The following is a 25106-nucleotide window of genomic DNA, read 5'->3' on the forward strand; positions in this document are numbered from 1 at the left end:
GAGCAATCTGTCTTACAAACTTCAAAATGAAAATAAATGGACGAAAAATATTTGCACAAAGGTGGTGGCTGAAGTGTTCATTTGCCAGGGAGGAGACATGGGGCAGAACCCTTCTTCTGGTCAACACACAAGGCAAGGAAACAGTGAAAGAAGAGGGAAGGAGAAGTGAGTGAGCTTCTTGCCTGGCTGTCTGCAGTCCCAGAATGGCAGAGTGTGCAGGAGTCTTACAGGTCAGCACATGGAGCCAGAGGGGACCTCGATGACCACCCTGTGGCCATTAATATCCCAACAGCCGTTTGGCTTCTTCACTCTGGGCCTGTAGGGTCTCACTGGCATATTTCTGAAGAAGTTCCAGCTTCTTCCTTCGTACAAGTGCCTCCTCAATCTATGGACATGAAGAGAAAAGGGCTAATGTTTCACTCCTCAGCAAAGTCCCCACCCTGCAGGCCCTGCTAGAAGGTAGTCCGTGAGGACAGTCTATCAAGAGGTGTGACTTGAAATCCAGATAACCCTAAGGAGCGCTTCTGTAAGAATTCTACTGCAGCAAACACTGGAGCCCTAAGATACTTGACTGGTTTTATTTAAAGCAGATGTTGCTGGCCCCTTCTGGAGTCCACAGTGACAAGCACCATGTGGTCAGGATTCAAAGCCACCCGAATGGATAAGCAGAATCTACTCATCCCCCATCCTACCTCTTGCTGGGATGGCACTGGGACATGAGCAATGAACTTCTGCTGTCCATCTTCGCCTCCTTTCTCCTGGCCATCTTCCTCATCAGACTGAAACAGAGAACCACCCAAAGTCCATCAACAGACCAGTTACATCAGTATTGGCCCCTCTATGATATGCACTATGCTGTAATGTTTTCAAAATTTAAAAAGGAATGAGGAAGCTCTGTACTAAGGAAGATATTCAAGATACTTTATTAAAAAAATAAAACCAACAGAACTCTGTGAACTATGCTACTTTTTATGTAAGAAAAGAAATTAAGAATAGACAGCTACTAGGAACTCTGGTAGCGTAGTGGTTACGAATCAGGCTGCGAACCTTAAGGTCAGCGGTTCGAAACTACCAGCCGCTCCGCGGGAGATAGATGAGGCTTTCTACTCCCATAAAGATTTACACCCTTGGAAACCCTGTACAGGGTCGCTATGGGTCAGAACCGACTCGACGGCACTTAACAACAACAACAATCACAGTGGTATAGGATCAGCACTGGACTGTGAGCCACATGGTCAGTGGTTCAAACCCACCAGCCACTCCTCGGAAACCCTATACAGGATGGCTTTCAACAACAACAACAACAATAGCAGTAAGAACAAAGTGGATGGGGATGGGCTATGGATGAGACTCTTTGCTGAATTATCTGTACATGCGTTTTTGGTCTCTGAACCTTGTGAACCTTTTTTAAAAATAAAACTTTAAAAAATACATTTAGAAACAATGGTGAATCCAGGCTGCATCTAAGTCAATACAGATTACTCGCAAACAAAAGTCAAAATGTGGACGTTAGTATTTCCCAAGTACTAAAGAGAAGGGTGACTGTGAGGCACTAAGGCCCCTGTGTGCCCCTCAGCCAGAGGCTCAGCGCAGTCCCTTCCCACACAGGCTCCCTGATAGTGTTAGTATTTCCACACTCAATCCAGACTCAATAGGCATGACTTCCGCCAGAACCACTCACGAGGAAGTTCAACCCAAACAAACCTACTACTGTCAGTCAAATCTGACTCATGGCAACCCTACATGACACAGTAGAATTGTCATTACAGGGTTTTTGAGGCTATAAATCTTTACAGAAACAGAATACCACATCTTTCTCTCGCACAGTGGCTGGTAGATTCAAATTGGCAAACTTTCAGTTACTACTATTTGTAATAGCACCTATGTGAACACTATGCAAACACCCACGGACATCAGATACAATAGTTTGCATGACCCCAGTTATATTAAAAAGCAAAACAAAGTCACTGCCATCAAGGCAAATCTGACTCATAGTGACCCTGCACAGGGTTTCCAAGGCTATAAATCTTTACAGGAGTAGAAAGCCTCATCTTTCTCCTGCAGAGTGATGGGTGGGCTCGAACCACAGATCTTGCAGTTGGCAGTCCAACGCTTATCCAACAGTGTCACAGGCTTAATCTCAAAGGACAACTCAGTCAACTGGCATAATATAGTTCATGTTTTCCAACCTAATGAGGTGAGTAAAGTCTGGGATCTTCAAAGATAGTAAGTAGTTATCTCAGATACGACTTCTGGTTTTTACTCATCAGATGTAAACGAGAAAAAAGGGAACCAAAGCTTCAGAGAAGAAATTTGTCTAGAGGGCTAGTAGCCTACCCAGAGACCAGAGCCAAATGGTCACCATCTACCACTACTGACCATGCTGACCAGGGCCACAACAGATGTACCCTGAGAGAATGAGAGAAAATCTCAGAACAGAACTCAAACTATTAAAAAACAGTCCAGAATTACTGGACCAGTTAGGACTAGAGGAATCCCTGAGACTACTGCCCTTTAAACTTTGAACTGAAATGATCTCAAGGTCACCTTTCAGAGAAATATGACTGGCCCACAAAATAAAAAATATTATCCAGGAGTGCAGTGGACCATTAAAAAAAAAAATCTTGTATTTCTCACAAATAACATGTGGTGCCTTCTGTTGGTTTGTCAATTGTTTCCCACCAATCCCAGAGATATTTTTTTTAATGCTAACTTGTTTTGAAAAAACATACTTAAAAAATTGGCATACTGGGGCTTAAGAAAATACCCGAGGGGAGAGGGCAGGGCAGTTGGCAAACAAAAACAGAAGGCATGTTTTTCTTTATGCAAAAATATGATACATGAGATTAAAAGATCAACAATTTCTCTAACCAAAGTGACAGGATAAACAGATAGGGCAACTAGAGTACTGAACACAGAACAACCAGAACACAATTAAAGCTCATGTTGACACATTGTGAAGAATGCAACTAATGTCACTTGTTGTTGTTGCTGTTTAAGTGCTGTTGAGTCAGTTCTGATCCATAGCAACCCTGTACAGGGTTTCCAAGGAGTGACTGGTGAGCTTTAACTGCTGACCTTCCGATTCAAACAACTTTGCAGTCCAGCGCATTAACCCAGAGCGCCACACCAAATGTCACTTAGAAACTGTCAAATGAGAACCTATATTGCAGCATCAACTTCCACAGAAAACATAGTATTAAAAACAAAACAAAAATGAAAAAACAACAGGTAAGAATAATGGGTTATTAGATGTCAGGACTCGTGGTATGGCGCTGTGATGGCAGCAATCCACAAGGTCAGCAGTTCAAACCCACCAGCTGCTCCTAGTTGATCCTATACAGGGCTGCTATGATTCAGAACCAACTCTACGGCACTTACCAACCATCAAGAAGTCAGAAGAGTGAGGAGCTCCTGGGAGCTGGTTCTGTTAGTTCTTCATCCTCCACCTCTACGTGGCTGTGTTCACCTTGTGGAGGAAGTTCACTGACCTGCACACTGACAGGGGACTTTTCTGAGCGTGGATAATTGCTCAGCCTGAAGGGATGACCGGCTGACACACAACAACCTGGGAAGACCCCCAGGGAAGGCACAGTGCTGGGTGCAAAGGCCAATTTCAAAAAGTGATGTATTGCATGACTCCACTGACAAATCTTCAAAATGTCAAGCCTCTAGGGATGGAAGACAGGCCCATGGTTGCCAGGGCTTAGGGATGGAGTGTTTGCGTCAGGGGGGAGGGGGGAAGGGACAGGAGGAGATCTCTGTGGTGATGAAACAGCCCTGTCTTCACTGTGATAGTGGGTATACCACACTGTAGCACTGTCACCTCCCAGGTTTGGACACCATGTAATACATAATCACTGGGTGAAGAGCACATGAGACCTCTAGGAACTATCCTTGCAACTTCCTGCAAACCTATAATCATCTCAAAATCAAAAGTAAAATAAAAGAAACAAAGCCATTGCTTGTATAATGAAGAAACAAACCCTCATTAGTGGAGTCTGAGACGCTGCCTAGCCCCCAGCTCCTCTTTCTCTCTGCCCTACCACACCAGCCTGTTTCCTTCCCTCGTATTCCTACAATGTTCAGCACACACCATCTGCTCTACCTGGACCACTCTCGAGTTAACTGCCCTCAATCTTGCCAGTCTCAGCTGAGTTACTTCCCAGGACCATGGTTAGGTCATGGTTCCCATTTGTGATGATGTAACTATCCTCTATCTTTTATGTAGTAAATTCTAATCTTTGTATGTTATCCTGGAATGTTTTTATTACACTGTCATATTTGATTGACAGCTTTGCTGGGTAGATGAATTCTTGGTGGCAGTTATTTTTCTTTCATGGTTTTATATATGTCTCCCCATTGCCTTCTTGCTGGCATGGTTTCTGCTGAAACATCAGAGCTTACTCTGATTTGCTTGCCTTTATAAGTAACATTTCCCTTTTCCCTAGATGCTTTCAGGATTCTCTCCGACTTTGATTCTGGAGAGCTTGATTATGCTATGTCTTGGTGATTTTCTTTTGGGGTCTATCCTTCCAGAGGTTTGTTCAGCTTATTGAATGCTTATCTTTTCATTTTTCAGGATGTTAGGGAAATTTTCTTCCAGCAGCTTTTCAACTATCTCCTCTGTGGTATTCTATTCCGGAATTCCAATAATCATGAGATTATTCCTCTTCATGTTTTCCCACATGAACCTTACAATGTCTTCAGATTTAATTCTTTTTTTCTGCTTGCTCTTCTATTTTAGCAGTACTGAGAGACTTGTCTTCAAGTTCGCTGGTTCTGGCTTCCATCTTTTTAATTCTACTCCTTTGCCCTTCCAGTGTATTGTCCATTTCTGATAATTTACTACTGATCATTTGGACTTCTTTTTGCAGGTTTTGAATTGCTATTTCTATCTTATTTGATTGTTCCTGTAGTGCTTTCCTGACTTAATTTTTCTCAACCCCTCTGTGGGGCATTTGGATGCACCTCAATATCATTCTCCTGAATTCCTTCTCAGGCAGTTCCAAAGCCTACCCTCCTTTCAATGGGAAGTCTAAGTCTACCAGCAATTCATTTGTTTCAATTACTCTATCTTGTTTCTGGACATGTGCAGAGATCTTTGACTGCCTCTTAGACGTCTTCAATTAGATGTGTTTTCAATAATTAGATGGATGTGTGTTGATTTATTAAGCTTTCGGATTGTCTCCAGATAGATGTGATCAGGAGATTTGCTATCCTTTTTACTTTTCTTATTACTCAACTCAGAGCACGGTAGTAGGTGTTGGCTGTCTATCTGATGTGGATGGTAGGATTTGACAGGGTGTGATTGTAGCTTGGCTATGTGACCACAATTGCTATCTCTTCTTGGGTAACATAGCGAGAGAAAGTGCCAGCGCCCAAGGTAAAAGGGGAACCAAAAAAAACAAAAAAAAAAAACAAAAAAACAAAAAAAAAAAAAAAAACCAAAATGGAAAACAAAAGCCAAAAACAAAAAAAAAAAAAAAAAAAAAAAAAAAAAAAAAAAAATGCAGCAAAATGTAAGTATGACTTTAACACCCCTCATTCAGCAGGCGGGAGCTGTTCTGGGAGACCATTCTGTTTCAAGCAATTCCTGTTGACCTCTCCCCCTTCTTAGATTCTGTGTGCTGTGGTCTTTGCTGAGTAGATCCATGAGCATGCCTAGTAGGCATCCTCCCTAGGGGGTATCTACTCACTCCAGCACCCCTTCTAGTCACCAGAGTCGAGGTGTGCAGATAGTGAGAGATCAATGAACAGGAAAAAAATGTTCACATCTTTATCTTTGATGATCAGTCAGACCTCTGAGGTGCAGTGGGAAGCAATCCTCTGATCCTACTCCATCAACGTTCAAGATGGCCGCTCCAGCACCCGCTGGCAGCCACAGATCAGAAAACACCACTTCTCTTGATTCTGCTACAAATCTCACTAGTAGTAAGCCTTTGGTCCTTCTAAATATTCCTTTATATGTAGTTTAGAGTTCTGGGACTGTCCCCTGAACCCACTTCATCCAGTATTCTATTTTATTACTGTTGAAGGTCTGTACCGTACTTCTCCCTAATCCACCATTAAAGTCCCACCCCCCCACCTCTGTATGTTAAATGAAGGAGCTCTGGTGTAATAGTGGGATATGCGTTGGGCAGTTAACTGCTAGGTCGACAGTTTGAATCCCCCAGCTGCTCCATGGGAGAATGATGAAGCTTTTTGCTCCTGTAAAGATTTACAGCCTCATACACCTTATACAGGGTCTCTATAAATCGGAACTGACTTGCTGGCACACATCCACAATTACCTAAGTTAAATAAGTTGGAAATGACCCAAGGACACTTAACAACAATAACACATATGTAATAAGGCAAGTTAGTGTGGGTATATCTTGAATCAGAGTCTTCACTCAACTTCAAAGTTGGTTTGAACTGCAAGGTTGGTGGTTCAAACTCAGCAGCTGCTCATCAGAAACCCTATACAGGGTCATTAATGTGTCGAAACAGACTCAAAGGCACTTAACAACATCAAAACAACAACACCTTGAGTCAGAGTTTTATAAAACGATGTATTAGAAGTTTCCTTGGGGATAGGACCTTCACCCACACTGCTCTCTCAGTTCAATCACAGTCCTCATTGCCCACGTGTCCATTCAGAGTCTGCACTAATGGGGAGCATGCTCCCTGCAGGGCCCTATGCACTGGGTGCGGCTGGCTCACAGCTCCATGGTGAGGGAGCCTGTCTGCTATGAGGGAGAATCTTCCTGGAACACATTGCCTTCCTGTTCCAGCATCCACCAGACCTGACCATGGACCCATGGCCTCTGTATGCTGGCTGACCTGGACAAAGAACTACACCTCTCTGAGCCTGGTACCTCACCAGTGATGTCTCAGCAAGCTCTTCACACAGTGCCTGACCCATCACTGTACATGAATGAGTGTCCTCCTCTTTCTCAGACTAGCAAGTCGGTTCAGATCTATGACTATTTGGGGATGCCTGCACATGCCAGGCACTGCAGGAGACCCAGAAACTACGAGGTAGTACCTGAGAGGCAGGGGTCATAGATAATAATTCTGTCCCTAACCATGAACCTCTGAGGGAGGCCCTTGTCTGCTCGGGGCTTGTTTCACATTGGTACAACGGGGATGCTGCACAACAAAGAGTTACAAGCACTGCCATTTAAAAAGAAATGATGAAGTCATGTGTTTATACATCCAGTTCTAGTATATCTCAGGAGGGTCCAGGTTGTTGTTAAGTGCCGTCGAGTCGGTTCCGACCCAAAGTGACTCTGTGTAGGGTTTTTGAAGAGCAGCTAGTAAGCTTGAACTGCCAACCTTGCGGTTCAAACCGACTTTGCAGTCTAGCACATTAACCCACAGCACCACACCAGGACTCCAGGATGGTCCATATGTAATAATTAAGTAAATAATACCTGGTATAAAATAGTTTACAAAGTATTCTCACTCCTTTATGAAAGCTTCCCTATAATCTTGTGAGGTAAGAAAGTTGAGGGCTAGGCTGGAGAGAGAGACAGCTGCGCCTCCTTCTGGGCCCCTTCACTCACTCTCCGGAAGCAAGGAGATCCCCTACCTCCTCTTCAACCCCCTACCTCCTCCTAAACCCCCTATGTCCTCCTCAATCCCTTACCTCCTTCTCAACCCCCTACCTCCTCCTCAACCCCATACCTGAGTCAAGCCCCCCATCCTCATCAATCATATACCTCCTCTTCATTGACAGCATAGATATTGATCTCTTCCTCCTCCTCCTCTTCTTCTTTTTCTCCTCTTGCCAGCCGGGCCTCTCTCTCTGTTTTCCATTTTTCCACTAATTCGGTTCTGACTGAAGACAAAGGGGAGTAGATACTATTAATCCTGTCTCTATAAGAAGCTTCAAACTCTATGCAGGGAAAAGTCAAGATGTCCTCCTGGAAAAAGACACCCTTCATTCTGTCCCAATGGTCAGGAAATGGATGTGAGGGGCACTCTAGTCTTACCAACAGCCCTGGCTTTAAATTTCTACTAGGGCTTTTGAGAAAAGGTTCCCAGATCCTCTACAGTTCAACAATCTGAGTGGGTTCCACATGTCCACTGGAAAGCAGGAGCAGGAAAGCAGGATGGCTGGAAAAGAACTCCGGCCAACTCCAGATCAATGTGTAAGATGGGGATTAATAACAGCTTATTCCTCACAGAGTTGTTGTGAAGCCTCAAAAGAATACTTATAAATGCTTAGCAGAGTACCTGACACGGAGGAAGCATTCAGAAAGGGAATCAAAGGTGTTTGAAACAGATCTAAAAACTATTTTACTGGGCACCATTTCACAATTTCCAGGAAGATCAGTCTGGAAAAAATCAATATGGTGAAGTCCTAGTGGACAGAGGCCAGGCCACACACAGCTCTGTGTACTCTCCCAGCCTGCTTCCGGCTCAACACAGCCCTTGTTATTGCTGAACGGGCATTAAACCAACTTAGACTCATAGTGGCCCCATAGAACACAGTAGAACAGCCCAGAGTGTTTCCCAGCCAGGAATCTACAGGAGCAAACCACAGCTGAGCACATTGCCACTGAGCTGCTGGGGTTCTTCTTATAGTTCTTAGGAGAAAGACAGTAACTCCACATACTCTGAAGATCATTAACAACAAAGAAAACTCCCTTTTAGCATAAAGCATTTCAAAGGAGCAAACAGAAACTAGATGTCATCGATAGCATGCAATTCCCATAGACCTACGTTTCTTTTCGTATTCCTGTTCCAAAGGCACAATAACACCATCATCTTCATCTAAGTAACCATAGTACTCAAAATCGATCGCCTTCATAAGCTCAGCTCGTGTCTTTCTTGGAGGAGGAAGAGCTAAAAGAAATAACATGAATTAGTCTCTCAAATCACAACCACACAAAACCCTTTTTCCTGTATGGAGATATGCATCCATATAGTACACATCAAGAGTAAGTGAAACAGGCACTTTTCTACGGTCATGATTATACAGCATTATTTGATATACTTTGTAAATCAACCTTTTAAAAATCAATGCTTACACTCTCTCCAAGACTGAAACTCAAAGGGAACACACAAGCAGGCAAGTAAGCTTGCTGGCAACCACACTGGTCTAATTGTGAATAGAATTGGGGGAAAGGCAGCAATGAAGATATGGGCTGAGTTTGACCATGTTCCACACTTGTGTCGACCTTGAGATAAGAGAGGGAAGAGGAAGGGCTGGTTGGTCTGAAGTGTAGGCAGACTTGGGGACACCTGAGCCCATGGACATGGACCTAGCCACCGAGGGCTAGAGCTGAGAGTGAAGCATCTAGCTGATATGAAGTGAGGGGAGATGCACAAGAATAACCAAACTTGCAGCTAGTAACCACCTGACCTAGCCTCAATGGCTTGATGACCAGAACCCAATTAGAGGAAGATTAAGAAATTTAATAAAGGAAGCAGGTATAAATTGTTACAATTTGATGAACTTGACCTATACTTATGGACACAGTAGCTCAAAATACCAATTGAGAGAGAAGGAGTCTTCACATTAAGGATCACACCTACCCCCCTGTACACGGGTTGATAGGCATGGGCAACTTAGACACTGGCTACCTAAAATGGGAGGGCTATAAAGGCGTGGAGTTGGAAGGCAATCAAAACAACTGTACAACTGGGAAAGAACTGCTTCTTTAAAGTAGAATCAACTTTAATGGTGTGGATAAAGTTTTCAGGACTGACCTTCTTTTGCTGATGTGACAAAACTCAAATAAAAGGAAACAGCTGCAAATATCCATTAGTAATTGGAACATGGAATGTCTAACAATTTTTAAGTATTTCTTGCAAATCAAAAAGAAATGGCACCCCAACAGATTAGTCAAACGGTAAACATTGGTAACTTTTAGAAGAAAACAATCAAATTATGAACATTTCAATTAGTAATCAAATATAATGATCAATTTCATTCATAATCAGGGCAAGGAAATAAAAAAAACAAAATTATTATCTTTTTCACCCATCAGATTAGTAAAAATCCTTATAATTGTGAAAAACTGAAAACAACTTAGAAGTCTATCAACAGAAGAATGGTTATGCAAAATATGATTAATCTATACCATACTCTACTCTGTCTTTTAATAGTGCTGTAAGTATAAATATAGAAGGGTGTCAACAGAGTATTAGTCTTTCATATATACATTATATACAACATAACAGCTATGGGGAAGTCACTTTTTCCTAGCAGACCATTATCCATTTCCTCCTCCCACTATTGGTAATAGCACATTGTCCATCCTCTGCCTCTCTGAATTCATGTCTTCTGAATGATGACCACCATATTTGCTAGACCCAGGAAAAGGGATGTGACTGAACTCTGGTCACAAAAATTGTTTTTCTAATAATGGAACTATGATAAAACCACAGTCAATGAGACTCAGTTCTGAGAATTCTGTATGAACTGGTTGAGAAGGGATCGATTGTGGAGAGAGGACAAGATGACAAACAACTTGCCATCGTAAGTGGAAAGCATAGCAGAGAAAAAAGCTCACACAGTGAAAATTGAAACTGAACCATTGAGAATGTGTGATTTGGATTCAACCACTCCTGAAACTAAACAACCCATAGGCTTTTCCCAATATATTGCTCTTCTGTGTAAGTTGATTTGGGTTGAATCATCTGCCACTTACAGTGATACAATTTGACGGATGAAAAAAACAAGTTAAATGCATGAAAAAAGGCCTGGAAAGGTACACACCAAATGGATAACTAATATGATCTCTAACAGGAAACACTGGAATGAGGGACTCAAGAGGACTTTGGCTCTATTTGTACTAACTGAATTAGACTCAGCAACACCAAGATATGCACTTTCTTGTTTAAGGAAAAAAAAAAAAAAAATCGATGACTAGAATACATGAAAATAAATTTAGAAAAAGTGTAAATGCAAAAACGAAACTAACATATACAGCAAAATCTCATACAGCATCATCTCTATTTAGGAGCTCTCTCTCCACCCTAGCCCTTCACAAACTGTAGGGCAAGAACCCAGTTGTCACCACGATGATTTTAACAATCATTTTCCATAAGTTGTGAACATGTAGGTAATATTTCTCTGGTTTTCTGTATTTTATAACTTTCCATAACTAAAATATAATTACAATTTGATATTTAAACTTTGAATGATTTTTAAGTAATGGTAATGAAGCATGTAAAACTAGTTTTGGCATAATGAATTTTAAAAAAACAAAACAAAAACAAAGGATCTAGGGAAAAGTGTAACTGTTTTGAAAATACAGAAAATCCAATTGGAAGGAAATATAGCAAAATGCCACCAGTGGGGAGAATATGTTATCACGTTTCTTTGAGTGTTTAGACTACTTTTCCAAAAAGCAAAACTCAAACTAAACTCACCCATATGGCTCAACTTTCAAGTCTACGGTGAACAATAACACCAGGGAGGTACACACCACTTAGAACAATCAACCACATGAGATCAAAAGGGCAGCATTGGCCCAGGGCTAAAGCTCAGAAGGCAGGAGGGGATAGGAAGGTAGGACAACTGGAAACAGAAAACACAGGGAGAAAGTAAGAAGTGCTATTGCACTGTGGGAACTGCAATCAACCAACAGTGTATGTTGTCAAATGGAAACCAGTTTGTTCTGTAGACTTTTACCCATATCACGATGAAGGAAAAAAAAAAAAAAAAGGCAAAATTCAAATGCACTAAAACTGTAGACCAGTGGTTTCAAGTTGTATGTTTGAAAACTCTTAATCTTGGGGGCCATTGTGGAAGGTGGATAATGGAGGGGAAGAGAGGACAAGGGAGGGCACCCCACTTTATTCACATAGGGTAGTTCCACTGTGATCCATGTTCACATACTGGGGTTCTGCCCAAGATTTTTTATTTATTCAGGTGGTTTTCAGCTACTGAAAAATAACTGAAACATGAACCTGATTTGATGGGACTTCAGAGTCTGAACAGGAAAACTCCTTATTCAGACTGACGGACTGGCATGTTTATAGAGCAGAGACTTTGGCACCAGCCAATGCTAGGCTCACTCTCTCGCCACAACTTGCCTCGGGATGGCAAGTTCAACACCCAGTTAAGGTTTCTGTTTCAAAATGGAATAATCATTCTTACGATACATGACTGTTGTAAAGAAATAATATAGGAAAAACACCTAGCATCTAGAATACCTCCATTATGATTATTACCAACTAGAGGCTACAGCCTTTACAAACATGAGTTACTTACGTTCTTTTTCAAATAGTTCTCTAACACCAGGTAAATCTTTTGCTGCTCCAAAATATTTGTAACCTCGATTTCCCGGAACTTCTTTTCCTTCATGATCCAGCATTTTAGGGCCAACTTTCTTGTTGGGAGGGAAAAAGAGAAAATGGATCTTATCTTTAAACCCACTATTACCATGTTTAAGTATATTTTAAGACAATAATGCTAAACATGGAAAATATTTATGCACAAAGGAGGTTATTATGCTTTTTTTTGTATCCCTTTAAATAATCAACTAACATATCTAACAGTTGTTGCTACCGTTAAGCACCACAAAGTGAGTTCCAACTCAACAACCCTATGTACACAGAACACATTATAGCCCAATATTGTGCCTCTCTCACAATCATTGCTGTTTGACAGTACAGGATAATTATCTACATTAAATCATTATCCCTTATAGAATGTGACAGTAAGTCCAAAAGTATTGCTACTATGGTTCCATTTCAAATATGTATGGAATTATTCCATATAAAACGTGTTTAAACACATCTCTGTGATAATCAGTGGATGGCTGTGGGCAAGTTCTCTCAATACATTTGTCTTAGTCTTGTTACCCCATATATCCTACATGCATCGTTACCCCATATATCTTGTCCCTTCAGGCTTCATTTTATCCCCAAATCTCAACATCTAGAGGGAACATGATTTGACTTCCATGGGGACCCAAAACTGTCATTTTGACATGGTGTAAATCAAAGAGCACAGAATTCTTTGAGGAAGGGCTCGAGAGAGGGAAACACTGCCTTCAGAAGTGTATATATCCAGAGAGAGGATAAGGTAGGAAACATTAGCTTCCCATTTTGATATTTTAAATAAAGGTTTCTATTATTCTATATCAATACTTTTAAACTTACTTCATATACAGTACTCCTGGCGCTGTAGGGTCAGCACTGGATTTTGAACCACAAAGCCAGTAATTCAAACCTACCAATCTGGAAACCCTATATAGGGTTGCTATGAGTTGGAACCAACACAATGACATTTAACAACAACAACATATATTCTTGGTGTGTCACAGTAGAATAAACATCCAACAGCAAGGTCAGTTTGAACCTCAAGGTGGGTGGTTCACACTTACTAGCCGCTCCTTAGAAACTCTATATAGGTTTGCCATGAGCTGGAACCAACTAGATGGCACTTAACAACAACATATATTCTATACCTTATAAGTGATGGCTCTTATGAAACTCTCATATTGACTAAAAAATGCTTAAGATACAATATTAAATGACACAAGCTTAAGAAAACATTGCAAGCAACCTAAATGAAAATTAGTAGAAGACAAACAAATCCAGAAGAGGTATTCTAGCCACTAAAAATAACGTCGACAACAAAAACTAGCATGTGATCCTGGGCAGAGGAGACAAAAATGCTCTAGGAAGAAAAATAAAAAACAAACAAACCCATTGCTGTGCAGTCAATCCAAGAAAAAAATTGTATATAAGTTAGATTTCTTACATTCTGAAAACTTACCTTTGTTTCATTAGAAAAAACTCTTATTCTTAGAAAATGCAATAGAAGCATTAAGTGGCAAATGAGCATGACGTATTCAGTGTATTTTTAAATACTTCAAAAACAAATCTCAAGACATACACAGAAAATGATCAAGCAAATATAACAAAAATGTAAAAAACAGGTTAATTTTCATAAACATTTACAGGTGTTTTCTGTCCGATTTTTCCAACTCTGGATTCACGACATGAAAATGTGTTACTAGAATATGAACTATTTTCTGTGAAAACAAACATATGCATAGAAAACCCACCAAAATGATAAATACATGCTGCTTATATAATCAAAATTGCTACTGTGAAAATAAATTACAAACCTGGAACCAAAATACATAGGACAAGCATGATGTGAAGAATGGAAAGGCATTTAAAGAAAAACAATGGAAATAATAATCAGCTAAAGCCCAAGCAGGGACCCAATATATCCAGATTACACTCCCAGCTAAGATTACTCATGGTATAAGTAGATTTGTGTTATCTTTCAGTAATCCAGAACTTGATTGGAACTTAATCCAACAGCATTTTAGGAGGTTGTGGAACAATATACACTTGTCTGTGGATATTCATCAGCTACATGCTCAAATTTATGATATAAGTAATTCTTAAAGTGAGCATTGAGTGGCTACTAATTTGCTACCCATGCTAGAGAGTAAGATCCCCTAAGAACTTGATTGAACCTCAGCATAGTGATCCTGCTTGGTCACCTTAGAGCAGGTGGTGGGCTGGCAACGTCTTGCGTATGGGGTCCCCAGCCGATCTCCTCCCTCCCTGCCTTCCTCGGATGGCGGCTGTTTATGCTGGTCGTGTGGCCAGAGACGGGTAAGGATCACGTGGAACCTCGGCAACTTAAGACAGAGCCATTGCCATGCTGCAAGGAGTTTCAATGACTGGTAAGACTGAGGAATTCGCACTGACTGCCTAAGACAGGCAGCGTCCCTTAAACAAACAATAAATAAAGAGGATTCGGATGCAGACCGAGCAGACCCGGTCAGGAGGTCAAGCCCCTGGGGGCCCAAGTGTTGTTGACCGTCCAAACCATAGGCTCTGAGGATCAGACATTAGCTACCTAGTAGACATAGCAAACTGTCCCTCATCTGATTATTCAGTAATGCTTGTTAGTAATCTCATACATGAGCCCTGGATATCCACAGACAAATGTAAAAACCTTCCCTAAAAGCCGAGACTGTAAATTCCAAAAAGGCAAGTCCCCCCCCATCCAAAAAAAAAGCCAAAGAGGATAGAGAGAAACACTGTTAACTGATGATATATGGAGGGGATAATAATCAATGTAATGAAACAAGCTATGTGAATGGTTGAATGTGAAGCTGATGACGTGCCCTGTAAACTTTCACTCAATCCAAAATAAAAACATTTAATTAAAAATAAAAAAATAAAAAATAAAGCCCAAGCAGGGGAAGGAGGGAGAATACAAGGGAAGCATTCTAGTGCTTATACCTAGGAAATGAGATTATGATTGAATCTTATTCTGCTTCTTCATACTTTTCTGAACTATCAATTTTCTACAATGATAATTTATTACTTTTATATATGGAAAATGAAAATAAAATTCTTAAGTATTAAAAAAATCTCAAAGAAAATATGTAAAGGCATTAATAATGTTGAATTTAGCTGGCAGAACTTAAGAATATTTTACATATTCATTTTTAATGCTTGTGAAATCAGTTTTCTAGGAGGGCTAAAAAATTCTGCATTGTTTTAAAGCAGTATGACAGGAAAAAACTTCATTAAGGATTCACTTAATCCAGAGAACTGCTGGAGAAAATGCTTAGCAGAGTGTTCTAGAACCAAACAGGTGCTCAATAAATGCTTCATTTGAAGATCAGGTACTAAAGTGAGACTTATGGTTTTGTGTTAGACTGTCATAAAGGTAAAAAGACCAACATACAGAAAAATACCATGCATTCCATGTATAATATAAAGTGGAATTTTTCTACAGACTTGTTAAAACCCCTAGTATGACAGCCCTCTGAGCAGATAGCTCTGGTTCATGTGATCTGAGGTAGGTAAATGCTTCAGGTTCTGGAGCACCACTTCTAGAGCTGAGATCCATTAGTGGGTTGTAACATCAACTAAGTGGGTCACAAACATTTAAAAAAAAAAAAACAGAACAGAACAAAACATATCAAAGTACATTGCGTGTAGTATTTTTTTCGGTACATTTTGTTTGCAATGGGTTGTGATATAAAACATTTGTGTTTGTGTGTGATATTTGCAATGGTCATAGTCTTAAAAGTTTGAAAGCATTTATAAGAATCTAAATAAGGAAATGAATGGAATTTCCTGAGGCTTCTCATGTAAAGAAGTCAACAATGACTGCATGGCTGTATCTAGTGCCCAAGGAATTCAGTAACAATACGAGAGGAGGCCATGTTCATCTTAAAAAAAAGGAAACTGAGGTAGTGAGGATTAAGTGAGTTACTCAAGAGCATGGGGCTGGCAGTCTAAGGCATATGTTGTGGAATTTAAACAAATTATCCTACCCATACTTTTCACAGGTTTTCTGTATGTAGCAGGTACTTTTCAAGCCTCCTTTTAATTACTGAGTACCACTCTGTGGCACCCACCACTCATCTATCAGCTTATCCTACTGTGGTGGCTTGTGTGTTGCTGTGATATGTGATGTTGGAAGCTATGTCACCAATATTTAAATACCAACAGGGTTACCCACAGTGGGCAGGTTTTAGCTTCCAGACTAAGATAGACTAGAAAGAAGGAGAAGTTAGAAGAATGGTTAGAAAGGTTTTTAGTGAAAAACCTTATGAATAGCAGTGGAACATCATCAGATATAGTGCTAGAAGATGAGACCCACAGGTTGGAAGGAACTCAGAATACAACTGGGGAAAAGCTGCCTCTTCAAAGTAGAGTTAAGTATAATGATATGAATGAGTAAAGCTTTCAGGATGTGCTGGTGTGGTACAACTCAAAATGAAAATAGCTGTAAATATTCATTAATAACCAGAACATGGAATATATGAACTATGACTATAGGAAAATTGGAAGTTGTCAAAAATGAAATGGAAGGCATATTCTAGGCACGGGGCAAATATGCTGCATAAGACCTCTTCAAAATGTCCAAGAGCAAAGATATCAGTTTGAGGACTAAGGTGCACCTGACCCAAGCCATGGTATTTTCAATTGCCTCATATGTATGTGAAAGTTGGGCAGTGAGTAAGAAGACCATAGAAGAAATGATGCATTTGTGTTATGCTGTTGGAGAATACTGAAAGCACCAGATGAACAAACAAATCTGTGTTAATAAAGTACAGCTAGAAAGGTTCCTTAGCAGCCAGGATGGTTAGTCTTCATCTCTCATACTTCAGATATTATCAGGAGGAACCAGTCCTCCTGATAATATATAATATATTATCAGGACACTATGCTTAGTAAAATAGAAGGTCAGTGAACAGATGAAGACCCCCCAATGAAATGGATTGGCAAAGTGGTAGCAGCAATGGGCTCAAGTGTAACAACAATTGTGAGGATGGCACACAAATGGGCAGTGTTTCATTTTGTTGTGCACAGGGCTGCTATGAGTTAGAATAAACTTGATGGCACCTAACAACACTGCAGGAAACCTGGGAAAGGAGCTTCAAAGCCATATGGGATCTACTCAGCCTGCCAAAAAGCTTACCAGCTCACAAACCAAATGCCACTGGGACTACTGCTCACTTACCCCATAATCAGGACCACCCAGCTCCTTTATCCGGACCTCCCAATGACCTTTTTCTCTCAGCAGTTTGTTAATTTCATCATTCAGGTCACGAATTCGGAATTCACCTAAACCAGCTATGAAACAAAAATACCACTTATATCATATCCACGAAGGTGTACTACATAAAAGTACTCATTCACATTTATTTTTAAAACTTAACACCAAAATAAATCAAAGAGCAAGAACTATGGACAGAGTTCCCACTAATGTTGGGGAGAAAACCTCTATTCTCATTAACAACTGAAGAAATATAAACTGGAAAACCCTGTAAAGCTCCATTTACATATCTATTAAAATGGCAAAATCTTGAGGAAAAAAACCCAAAACTTGGCAAATGTCAGGAAATGTTGGGAGGCTGGTGTAAGCATTCGGGTCTAGGAGCTTTCTGTGTGGGATCAGCACCATCAGGAATAACAGAGACTTTCTCAAGGATGTCAACACATACAAAAAATCCTACTGGGATTTTGACTGTAACACTATTTGAAGAGAGAAAGAACTGACATCTTTACTGTGCTGTCTTCCAACCCATGAACACAGAGCAAGGGTACATCAGAAAGTATTGCTAAAAATCGTAGAAATCGTTATTAAGCAAACAGCAAAATGTAAACTTATTGCTTGTTGACATATCCTCTACCTAGGGCTATACACTTCTGAAGGCAGAGTTTACATCTCTGTAACCCTTCTCCTCACCATGTGTCAGTTTGTTACACTGTGGTAGATTGTGTGTCACTGTGATGCTAGAAGCTATGCCACCCGTTATTTTGAATGCTGCAAAAGAATTGATGCATTTGAGTTATGGTGTTGGAGAAGAATATTAAATGTACTAAGGACTGCTAAAACAGACAAATCTGTGTGGGAAGAAGGAAAACTATAATGCTCCTTCAGACTTTGTCTCTCATACTTCGGACATAATGGAAAAGGGCATCATGCTAGGTAAAGTGGAGGGTCAGTGAAAAAGAGGAAGACCCCCGAACCAGACAGACTGGTACAGTGACAGCAGCAGTAGGCTCAAGCTTAATGATTGTGAGGATGGAGCAGGACTGGGCAGTGACTGTTCTGTTCTGTTGTGCATACGGTTGCTATGAGTTGGAATTGATTCAATGGCACCTAAGAACAACTCACATTCCCTGAAGAATTCTGTGCTCATCACATCAAAACAAGTTTTAGCATAGTCGTAGGTGCTAAATCATATTCCCTGTACAAATTCTTTAAGCTTTGGGAACAAAAAGTCTGAAGGAGAAATATTATGGCTATAATGTGCTCGGAAACCCTGTACAGGGTCGCTATGGGTCGGAACTGACTCGACGGCACTTAACAACAACAACAACAAATGTGATAGGGTACAGTTTCCCAAGGAAGTTCTCATAGGGACAGCCCTTGCTTCCTTTAAGAATGAGCAGATGCATTGTCATGACAGAAAGACATTCCTTGGCACAACTTTCCTGGCCTTTTTCTCACCAACACACTTTTACATTTTCTTAAAACTTCTTTCTAACAAGCTCTCATGATCATCCTGTATCCTTTGGGAAAATTTATGATTATCCTTGGGAATAATAAAAGTCAGTTACCATAATCTTCTTAGCTGACCTCCCTGCCTTGAATTTAACTGGCCCAACAGATCCCCTTGGAAATCACTGTTTTGACTGGACCTTTCTCACTGTATCTTATTATAATACAGATATGTCCAGATTAAATCCAGATTTGTCCCTGGTTATGATCATTCTATAAAAGTATCTTCCTTAGCCTTGATCTTCTTGAAAAGACTGATAGAAAAATCAGCACTTTGAGCTAGTTGATCTTTGAGCTATTCTTTTCACATCCATCCAACGAAAAGCTTGCTGAGGCCAAGATGTTTGCTTAAAATTGAAAATGTCAAACTATGTGAGATCCCAATTTTAGTAGCTATGACATCAATGGTAATTCTATGGACTTCTTTCACCAGTTTCTGGATTTCAGCTATAATTTCTTCATTCATTGGCGTTGATGGTCTTCCTTCTCATGGCTCATCTCTGAGGTCTTCCCAGTCTTCCTTAAAATGCTTGAGTCATTGAAAATCTGTTATTCTATGGGACAGAAATTCCATAAATGTGTGGCAAAGCATTTGGAAAGATGTCCACTTGATTTTTAAAAATTTGGTTTTCACTCGACTCCAAAATAATCTTTTTCACAGCACTAAAAGTATCTTCTTTTTTTTAAGGCACCCTAATGAGACAAAGGAGTCCTGATGTGGTGCTATGGGTTAATGCGCCAGACTGCAAAGCCATTTGAACTGCAAGGTCAGCGGTTCAAGCTCACCAGCTGCTTCTCGGAAACTCTATACAGGGTCGTTATGGGTCAGAACCAACTTGATGGCACTTAACAACAAAATAACAATAAGACAAAGGAGTCTTGCTATGGCGCTGCGGGCTAATGCATCAGAATGCAAAGTCATTTGAACTGCAAGATCAGTGGTTCAAGCTCACCAGCTGCTCCTTGGAAACCCTATACAGGATCGCTATGAGTTGGAATTGACTCGACAGCACTTCACAACAACAACGAGACAAAGCAGGAGAAAGATGAGGCTTTCTGCTCCCACAAAGATATACAGACTCGGAAACCCAATATATGGTTGCTATGAAATCGCTATGTTGTTAGGTGCTAACTCAATGGGACGGCGCTTAATAACAATAAAACTCAGACAAGTATATTACTGAGAGAATGTGTCTACAACCATCTAGTCATCACAGAATCATGTTTTGTTTGGAATAAATTCATACATGTCTGAACTGCAATTCTAGTAGCATTACTTTTTTACTTACCTGCATACATCTCTCCATTTATTCAAGTTGTCTTTGATCTCTTTCACCAGTTTCCTAATTTTTAGTACACAGATCCTATACATGCTTTATTAGATTTATACCAAATATATCTATACCAAAAATATTTATACTAAATATTTCTTCTGTTTTGATGCTATTATAAAAAGCATGTTTAAAAATGTTTTATTTCTAATGGTCCAATATATATAAATTTCTTTTTCTGATTTTAGTATCAGGGTCATGCTGACTTCTTTAATTTTCTGGAAGAAACTGTGTATAACTGACATAATCGCTTCCTTAAATCCAAACTGAATGTTGGTAGAACTCACCAGGAAAGTTTTCAAGACCTAGAAATTTCTTTGCTACAAGATTTTAAACTATAAATTCAATTTCTTTTTAGATATTGCTGTTAAGTGCTGCCAAGTCAGTTCTGATCCATAGTGACCCTGTATAGGGTTTCCTAGGAGTGGCTGGTGAATTTGAACTACCGACCTTATGGTTCAAACTGACATTATGGTCCAGTGCTTTACCCCACAGCTCCCTACCAGAACTCCTTTACAGATACAGGACTGCTCAAGGTTATCCAGCTCTTCTAGAGCACTGTTTGTAAACAATGGCACTAATGACATCTTAGGCTAGATAATTTTTTGCACGATGCTTAACAACATCCCTGGTTTCTACCCAATAAATGTGAGTAGTAGTCCTTTCTTCCCACGTCCCAGTTGTGACAACCCTTAATTTCTCCAGACACAGTCAAATATCCCGAGGGGTAAAATCATCCACTTCTCTTGAGTCGGCTTTGGTAGTATGTATCTTTTAAGAAATAGCTCCATTTCATCCATTTTTTTGAATTTGTTGATATAAAGCTGTTTACAATACTTCCTTATCACCTTTAAAATAATTTTAGGGGCTATTCCCAATTTCATTCTTGATGTTGGTAATATCCTCTTTTTTCTTAGTAAGTCTGGCTAGAGGTTTACCAAGTTTATTGATCTTTTTTATTTGCTTTCTCTATTGGTTACATTGATTTCTAATCTTATCTTTATTATTTCATTTTGCTTGCATTGGGCTTAATTTGCTCTCCTTTTAGTTTCTTAAGTCAGAAGCTCAGATCATAGACATTTCTTATTTTCTACTATTTTAAAGCTATAAATTTTCATTTTTAACTGCATTCTGTAAATTTTGACATGCTATATATTTTTTAATTCTATCCAATTAAAATATTTTCCAAGTTATCTTATGGTTTCCGTTTTTATATATGGATTATTTAAAAGTATATTAATTTCCAAATATTTGGGAATTTCCCAGAAAATTTCATTGCAGATTTATAAGTTAATTCTGTTATAACCAGAGAACATATCTGTATGATTTTTATAACTTTGAATTTGTTATAGTTCAGAATATGTTCTAACCTCATGAATGTCCAAAGTGCACATAAGGAAAAGAAATTATATTTTGCTGTTGTTAAGTGGTGTAAAAATGTCAGTTAGGACAAGCTTATTGATAGTTCAGATCTTGTATGTCCTCATTGATTTTCTCTCTCCTTTAGGATCACTTGAGAGAAGAGTATGAAACTGTCTAAGTCTAACTGTGGATTTGAGAATCAAGCACTTTAAAAGAGAGATACATTAGCTTACCATTCTGAATTTGAGCCACTTTTTTAGAGATTTCTCCAATAATCTGTAAAATAAATAAAAGGCAATATATTTTTATGACTTCAATATTCCTGAAAACATAGGAAAAATATATTTATAAATGAAAATATAATTCAAAATTTTAAATTAAAAATACTTAGATTCTGGTTTAAAATCATTTAGATAATTAATAATCAGTGACTTACTACTTCTACTAAGACCAGATTCACCCAGAAAGTACCTGCCGTCTCCACTTTTCAGCTTTGGGAAGCTCAGTACATTCAGAGGCAAGGAAAGGTCTTCGTTCCTAGGGAGAAGAAAAATGCACATATTGTCACTACACTAGTAACAAGCTTCTTACAATATTCACAACTGGTTTAGACCGGGAACCTAAAATGTATAATGGTCTAAACACATTGGAAGTTTCAGTTTGAGCTGATCCACATCAAGCCTAAACCTTACTCTACAATCTCTCTTCAGGAAAAAAAACACAGAGAAAGAAACATTCAATACATTGTATATGTTGTTGTTGTTGCTAAGTGCCGTCGAGTCGGTTCCGACCCATAGCGACCCTGTACAGGGTTTCCGAGGCTGTAAATCTTTACAGGAGCAGAAAGCCTCATCTTTCTCCCGCAGAGCAGCTGGTAGTTTCGAACTGCTGACCTTAAGGTTCGCAGCCCAATTTGTAACCACTATGCTACCAGAGTTCCTTTACATTGTATATAGTACGGTGAAACAATGGTAATAACTTTTATGTCCAACTGCTATTACATTGAGATTCTACTCTATCCTAGTGCGAATTGGCTAAATAAACTAGATTATATTCACTGCATAAAATACTACTTTAAGAAATGATGGTTATTAGTGTTTAGAACAAAGACATGCTTATATTATTTAAAGTAAGAAGACATAAAACTGTAATTAATGGGGAATTTGGGGCAAGATGAAAGAGTAAGCAGATGCACGGAACCAACAAAAACATAATATACACAGTGAAAGATATAGATGGTGACCCTGGAGCCCTGAGCCTCAGAGGAAAGGACAGAGAGGAGGACTGAGTGCCGAGTGGAAAAGAAAGCTACATAGGAGCCGTGAGAGAAGATAAACAGGCCAGTGTAGGCTAATGTGGTGAGGCGCAGCCATCTTAAGGTTTAGTAAGTGACTGTTAATACAGCAACCTGCAGGCAAAGGACACAGCTGGACATTTGTAGCAAGGGGGTACATTTCTTCCTTGTACCTGTGCCCTCCTGGTAGTCAGGGCACCCTCTGCTGTGTAGCCTCTGCTCTGTCTGGGGTCAGGTGCCTGGTATAGCGCCCCTGCCTCTGGAGGCACAGGAACCTGCCCTGAACTACATTACATAAACAGTGAACAGTGAGCTAACTGTTTCTACTTCCAGATTCTACCACATCTACCAGGAGAAAAGTGGTGAGTGCCTATGTACAAATACCACAGCGTCTTAGGGAAAACAGACCAATTTCTGTTTGCACAAAGGAACAAGACAGACTGCCTCAAACAAATGACCAAAATAGAGTGTGAAAATATAAAACCAGAAATGGTATCCGAACTACCCGATATGGAATTTTAAAAGAATGTTAAATTAGGCAACTTCAGTGGTTTGTGAGAAAGATCAAGAAAACAATCAATGAAATCAAGGAAAAGCAGAGACAATTATGGAAAAACTCAGGAAACAAACTGACAAAATAACTGAAAAACCAGGAATCACATAAAAACAGCAATTAGAAAACCAGAAGATTAACACTAAGACTTCAGAAATACACAACACACTAAAGGGCACAGAAACAGAACAGAATCAATGGAAAATTGAAGTACTGAGCTGGAAGAAAAATCTCTCAATATTAAATTAATAGAGTCATCATGTGACACTGTAAAGTAAGCACTGGACCACAATTTCAGTTACAATTGCAAGGTTGGCAGTTCAAACTCAGTAGCTTCTTCTCAGAAACCCTAGACAGGTGAGTTGGAGTCAACTCAATGGTACTTAACAACAATAAACAATGGGAGAAATTAGAAAAGAGAGCAAAAAATTCAAAGAAAGTCTAAGATGTATGTGGGACACATCAAGAGGAATAACTTCGGAATTCCAGACCAGGAAGAGATATACCCATAGAGTTGCTGGAAGAAAACTTAGCTAACATCATGAAAGACAAGCAAATAGTTATTCAAGAAGTTGAGTAAACTCCAAACATGATAGATCCCAAAATAAAAACACCAAGATATAATCACAGTTTTCAATACCAAAAACAAGAAAAGACTTCTGAGAGCAGCTCAGGAAAAACGAAAAGTTACCTACAAAGGTGAACTAATAAGAATAAGCTCCGATATCTCAGCAGAAACCATGCAGGCAAGAAGACAACAGAATGACATACATAAAACTCTGAAAGAAACAAACTGCCAACCAAGAATCATATGCCCGGCAAAACTGCATCAAATATGAAGGCAAAATTGGTCATTTTCAGACAAACAGAAATCGAAAGAATTTTTTAAAATCAGACAAATCTTACAAAAAAATACTGAAGGGAGCTCTTTGGATAGAGAACCAACAATAGCAGACAACAACCTGAGACTAACATATATGACAATATCACCTATATTCCACCCAGACACAGAAGTAGGCTAAGCAAAACAGACTTATAAGACTGAAAATAGAAAACCAGAGATACAGTTGCAACAATAAAAAAACACAAAGCAAAAAGAGGGAATAATGTAGTAATAGGACTTAAAAATTATGAGAAAGCCAAACAGATTTCAAGAAAATAAGTGAATAAAAATAAACCTAATTGTAACCTTAAAAACTAGACCAAGTCTTATTCCTACCCTAGTCTGACCCTGACCCTTAACGATTACCCTAGTCCTCACCAGAACCCTAATAATAAACAAAATCCTAGGCCTAACCTAGACTTAGCCATAGTCTTAACCCTAACCTTCACATCTTACTCCTGTCTATTTAATGCCCCCCTCCACCACACAAAAAAAATCAGTTGTATTTAATAGGATAATTACTCTATTAAAAAGGAGCTCTGGTAGTGTAGTGGTTACGAATCAGGCTGCGAACCACGAGGTCAGCAGTTCGAAACTACCAGCTGCTCCGCGGGAGAAAGATGAGGCTTTCTGCTCCCGTAAAGATTTACAGCCTCGGAAACCCTGTTCAGGGTCGCT

At 39.6% G+C, this 25106-nt stretch overlaps 1 protein-coding gene across 1 annotated transcript in view; it reads right to left on the bottom strand.

Moving 5' to 3' along the window:
- Positions 1–268: 268 nt before the first annotated feature.
- The window catches only part of ISY1 (ISY1 splicing factor homolog (S. cerevisiae)), a 27172-nt gene continuing 2334 nt past the window's right edge, over positions 269–25106 (bottom strand). The window contains exons 2-9 of the mRNA XM_006870476.1: positions 22170–22235; positions 21932–21974; positions 17458–17570; positions 12214–12331; positions 8712–8834; positions 7706–7824; positions 693–779; positions 269–385 (exon numbers count right to left, since the gene is read on the bottom strand). Coding sequence (XP_006870538.1) covers positions 278–385; positions 693–779; positions 7706–7824; positions 8712–8834; positions 12214–12331; positions 17458–17570; positions 21932–21974; positions 22170–22235 — 777 coding nt within the window. The 3' untranslated portion in view covers positions 269–277. The remainder of the gene's footprint in view (positions 386–692; positions 780–7705; positions 7825–8711; positions 8835–12213; positions 12332–17457; positions 17571–21931; positions 21975–22169; positions 22236–25106) is intronic.

Source organism: Chrysochloris asiatica, unplaced genomic scaffold (genome assembly GCF_000296735.1).
Source record: "Chrysochloris asiatica unplaced genomic scaffold, ChrAsi1.0 scaffold00142, whole genome shotgun sequence".
In the NCBI taxonomy this organism is placed as follows: Eukaryota; Metazoa; Chordata; class Mammalia; order Afrosoricida; family Chrysochloridae; genus Chrysochloris; species Chrysochloris asiatica.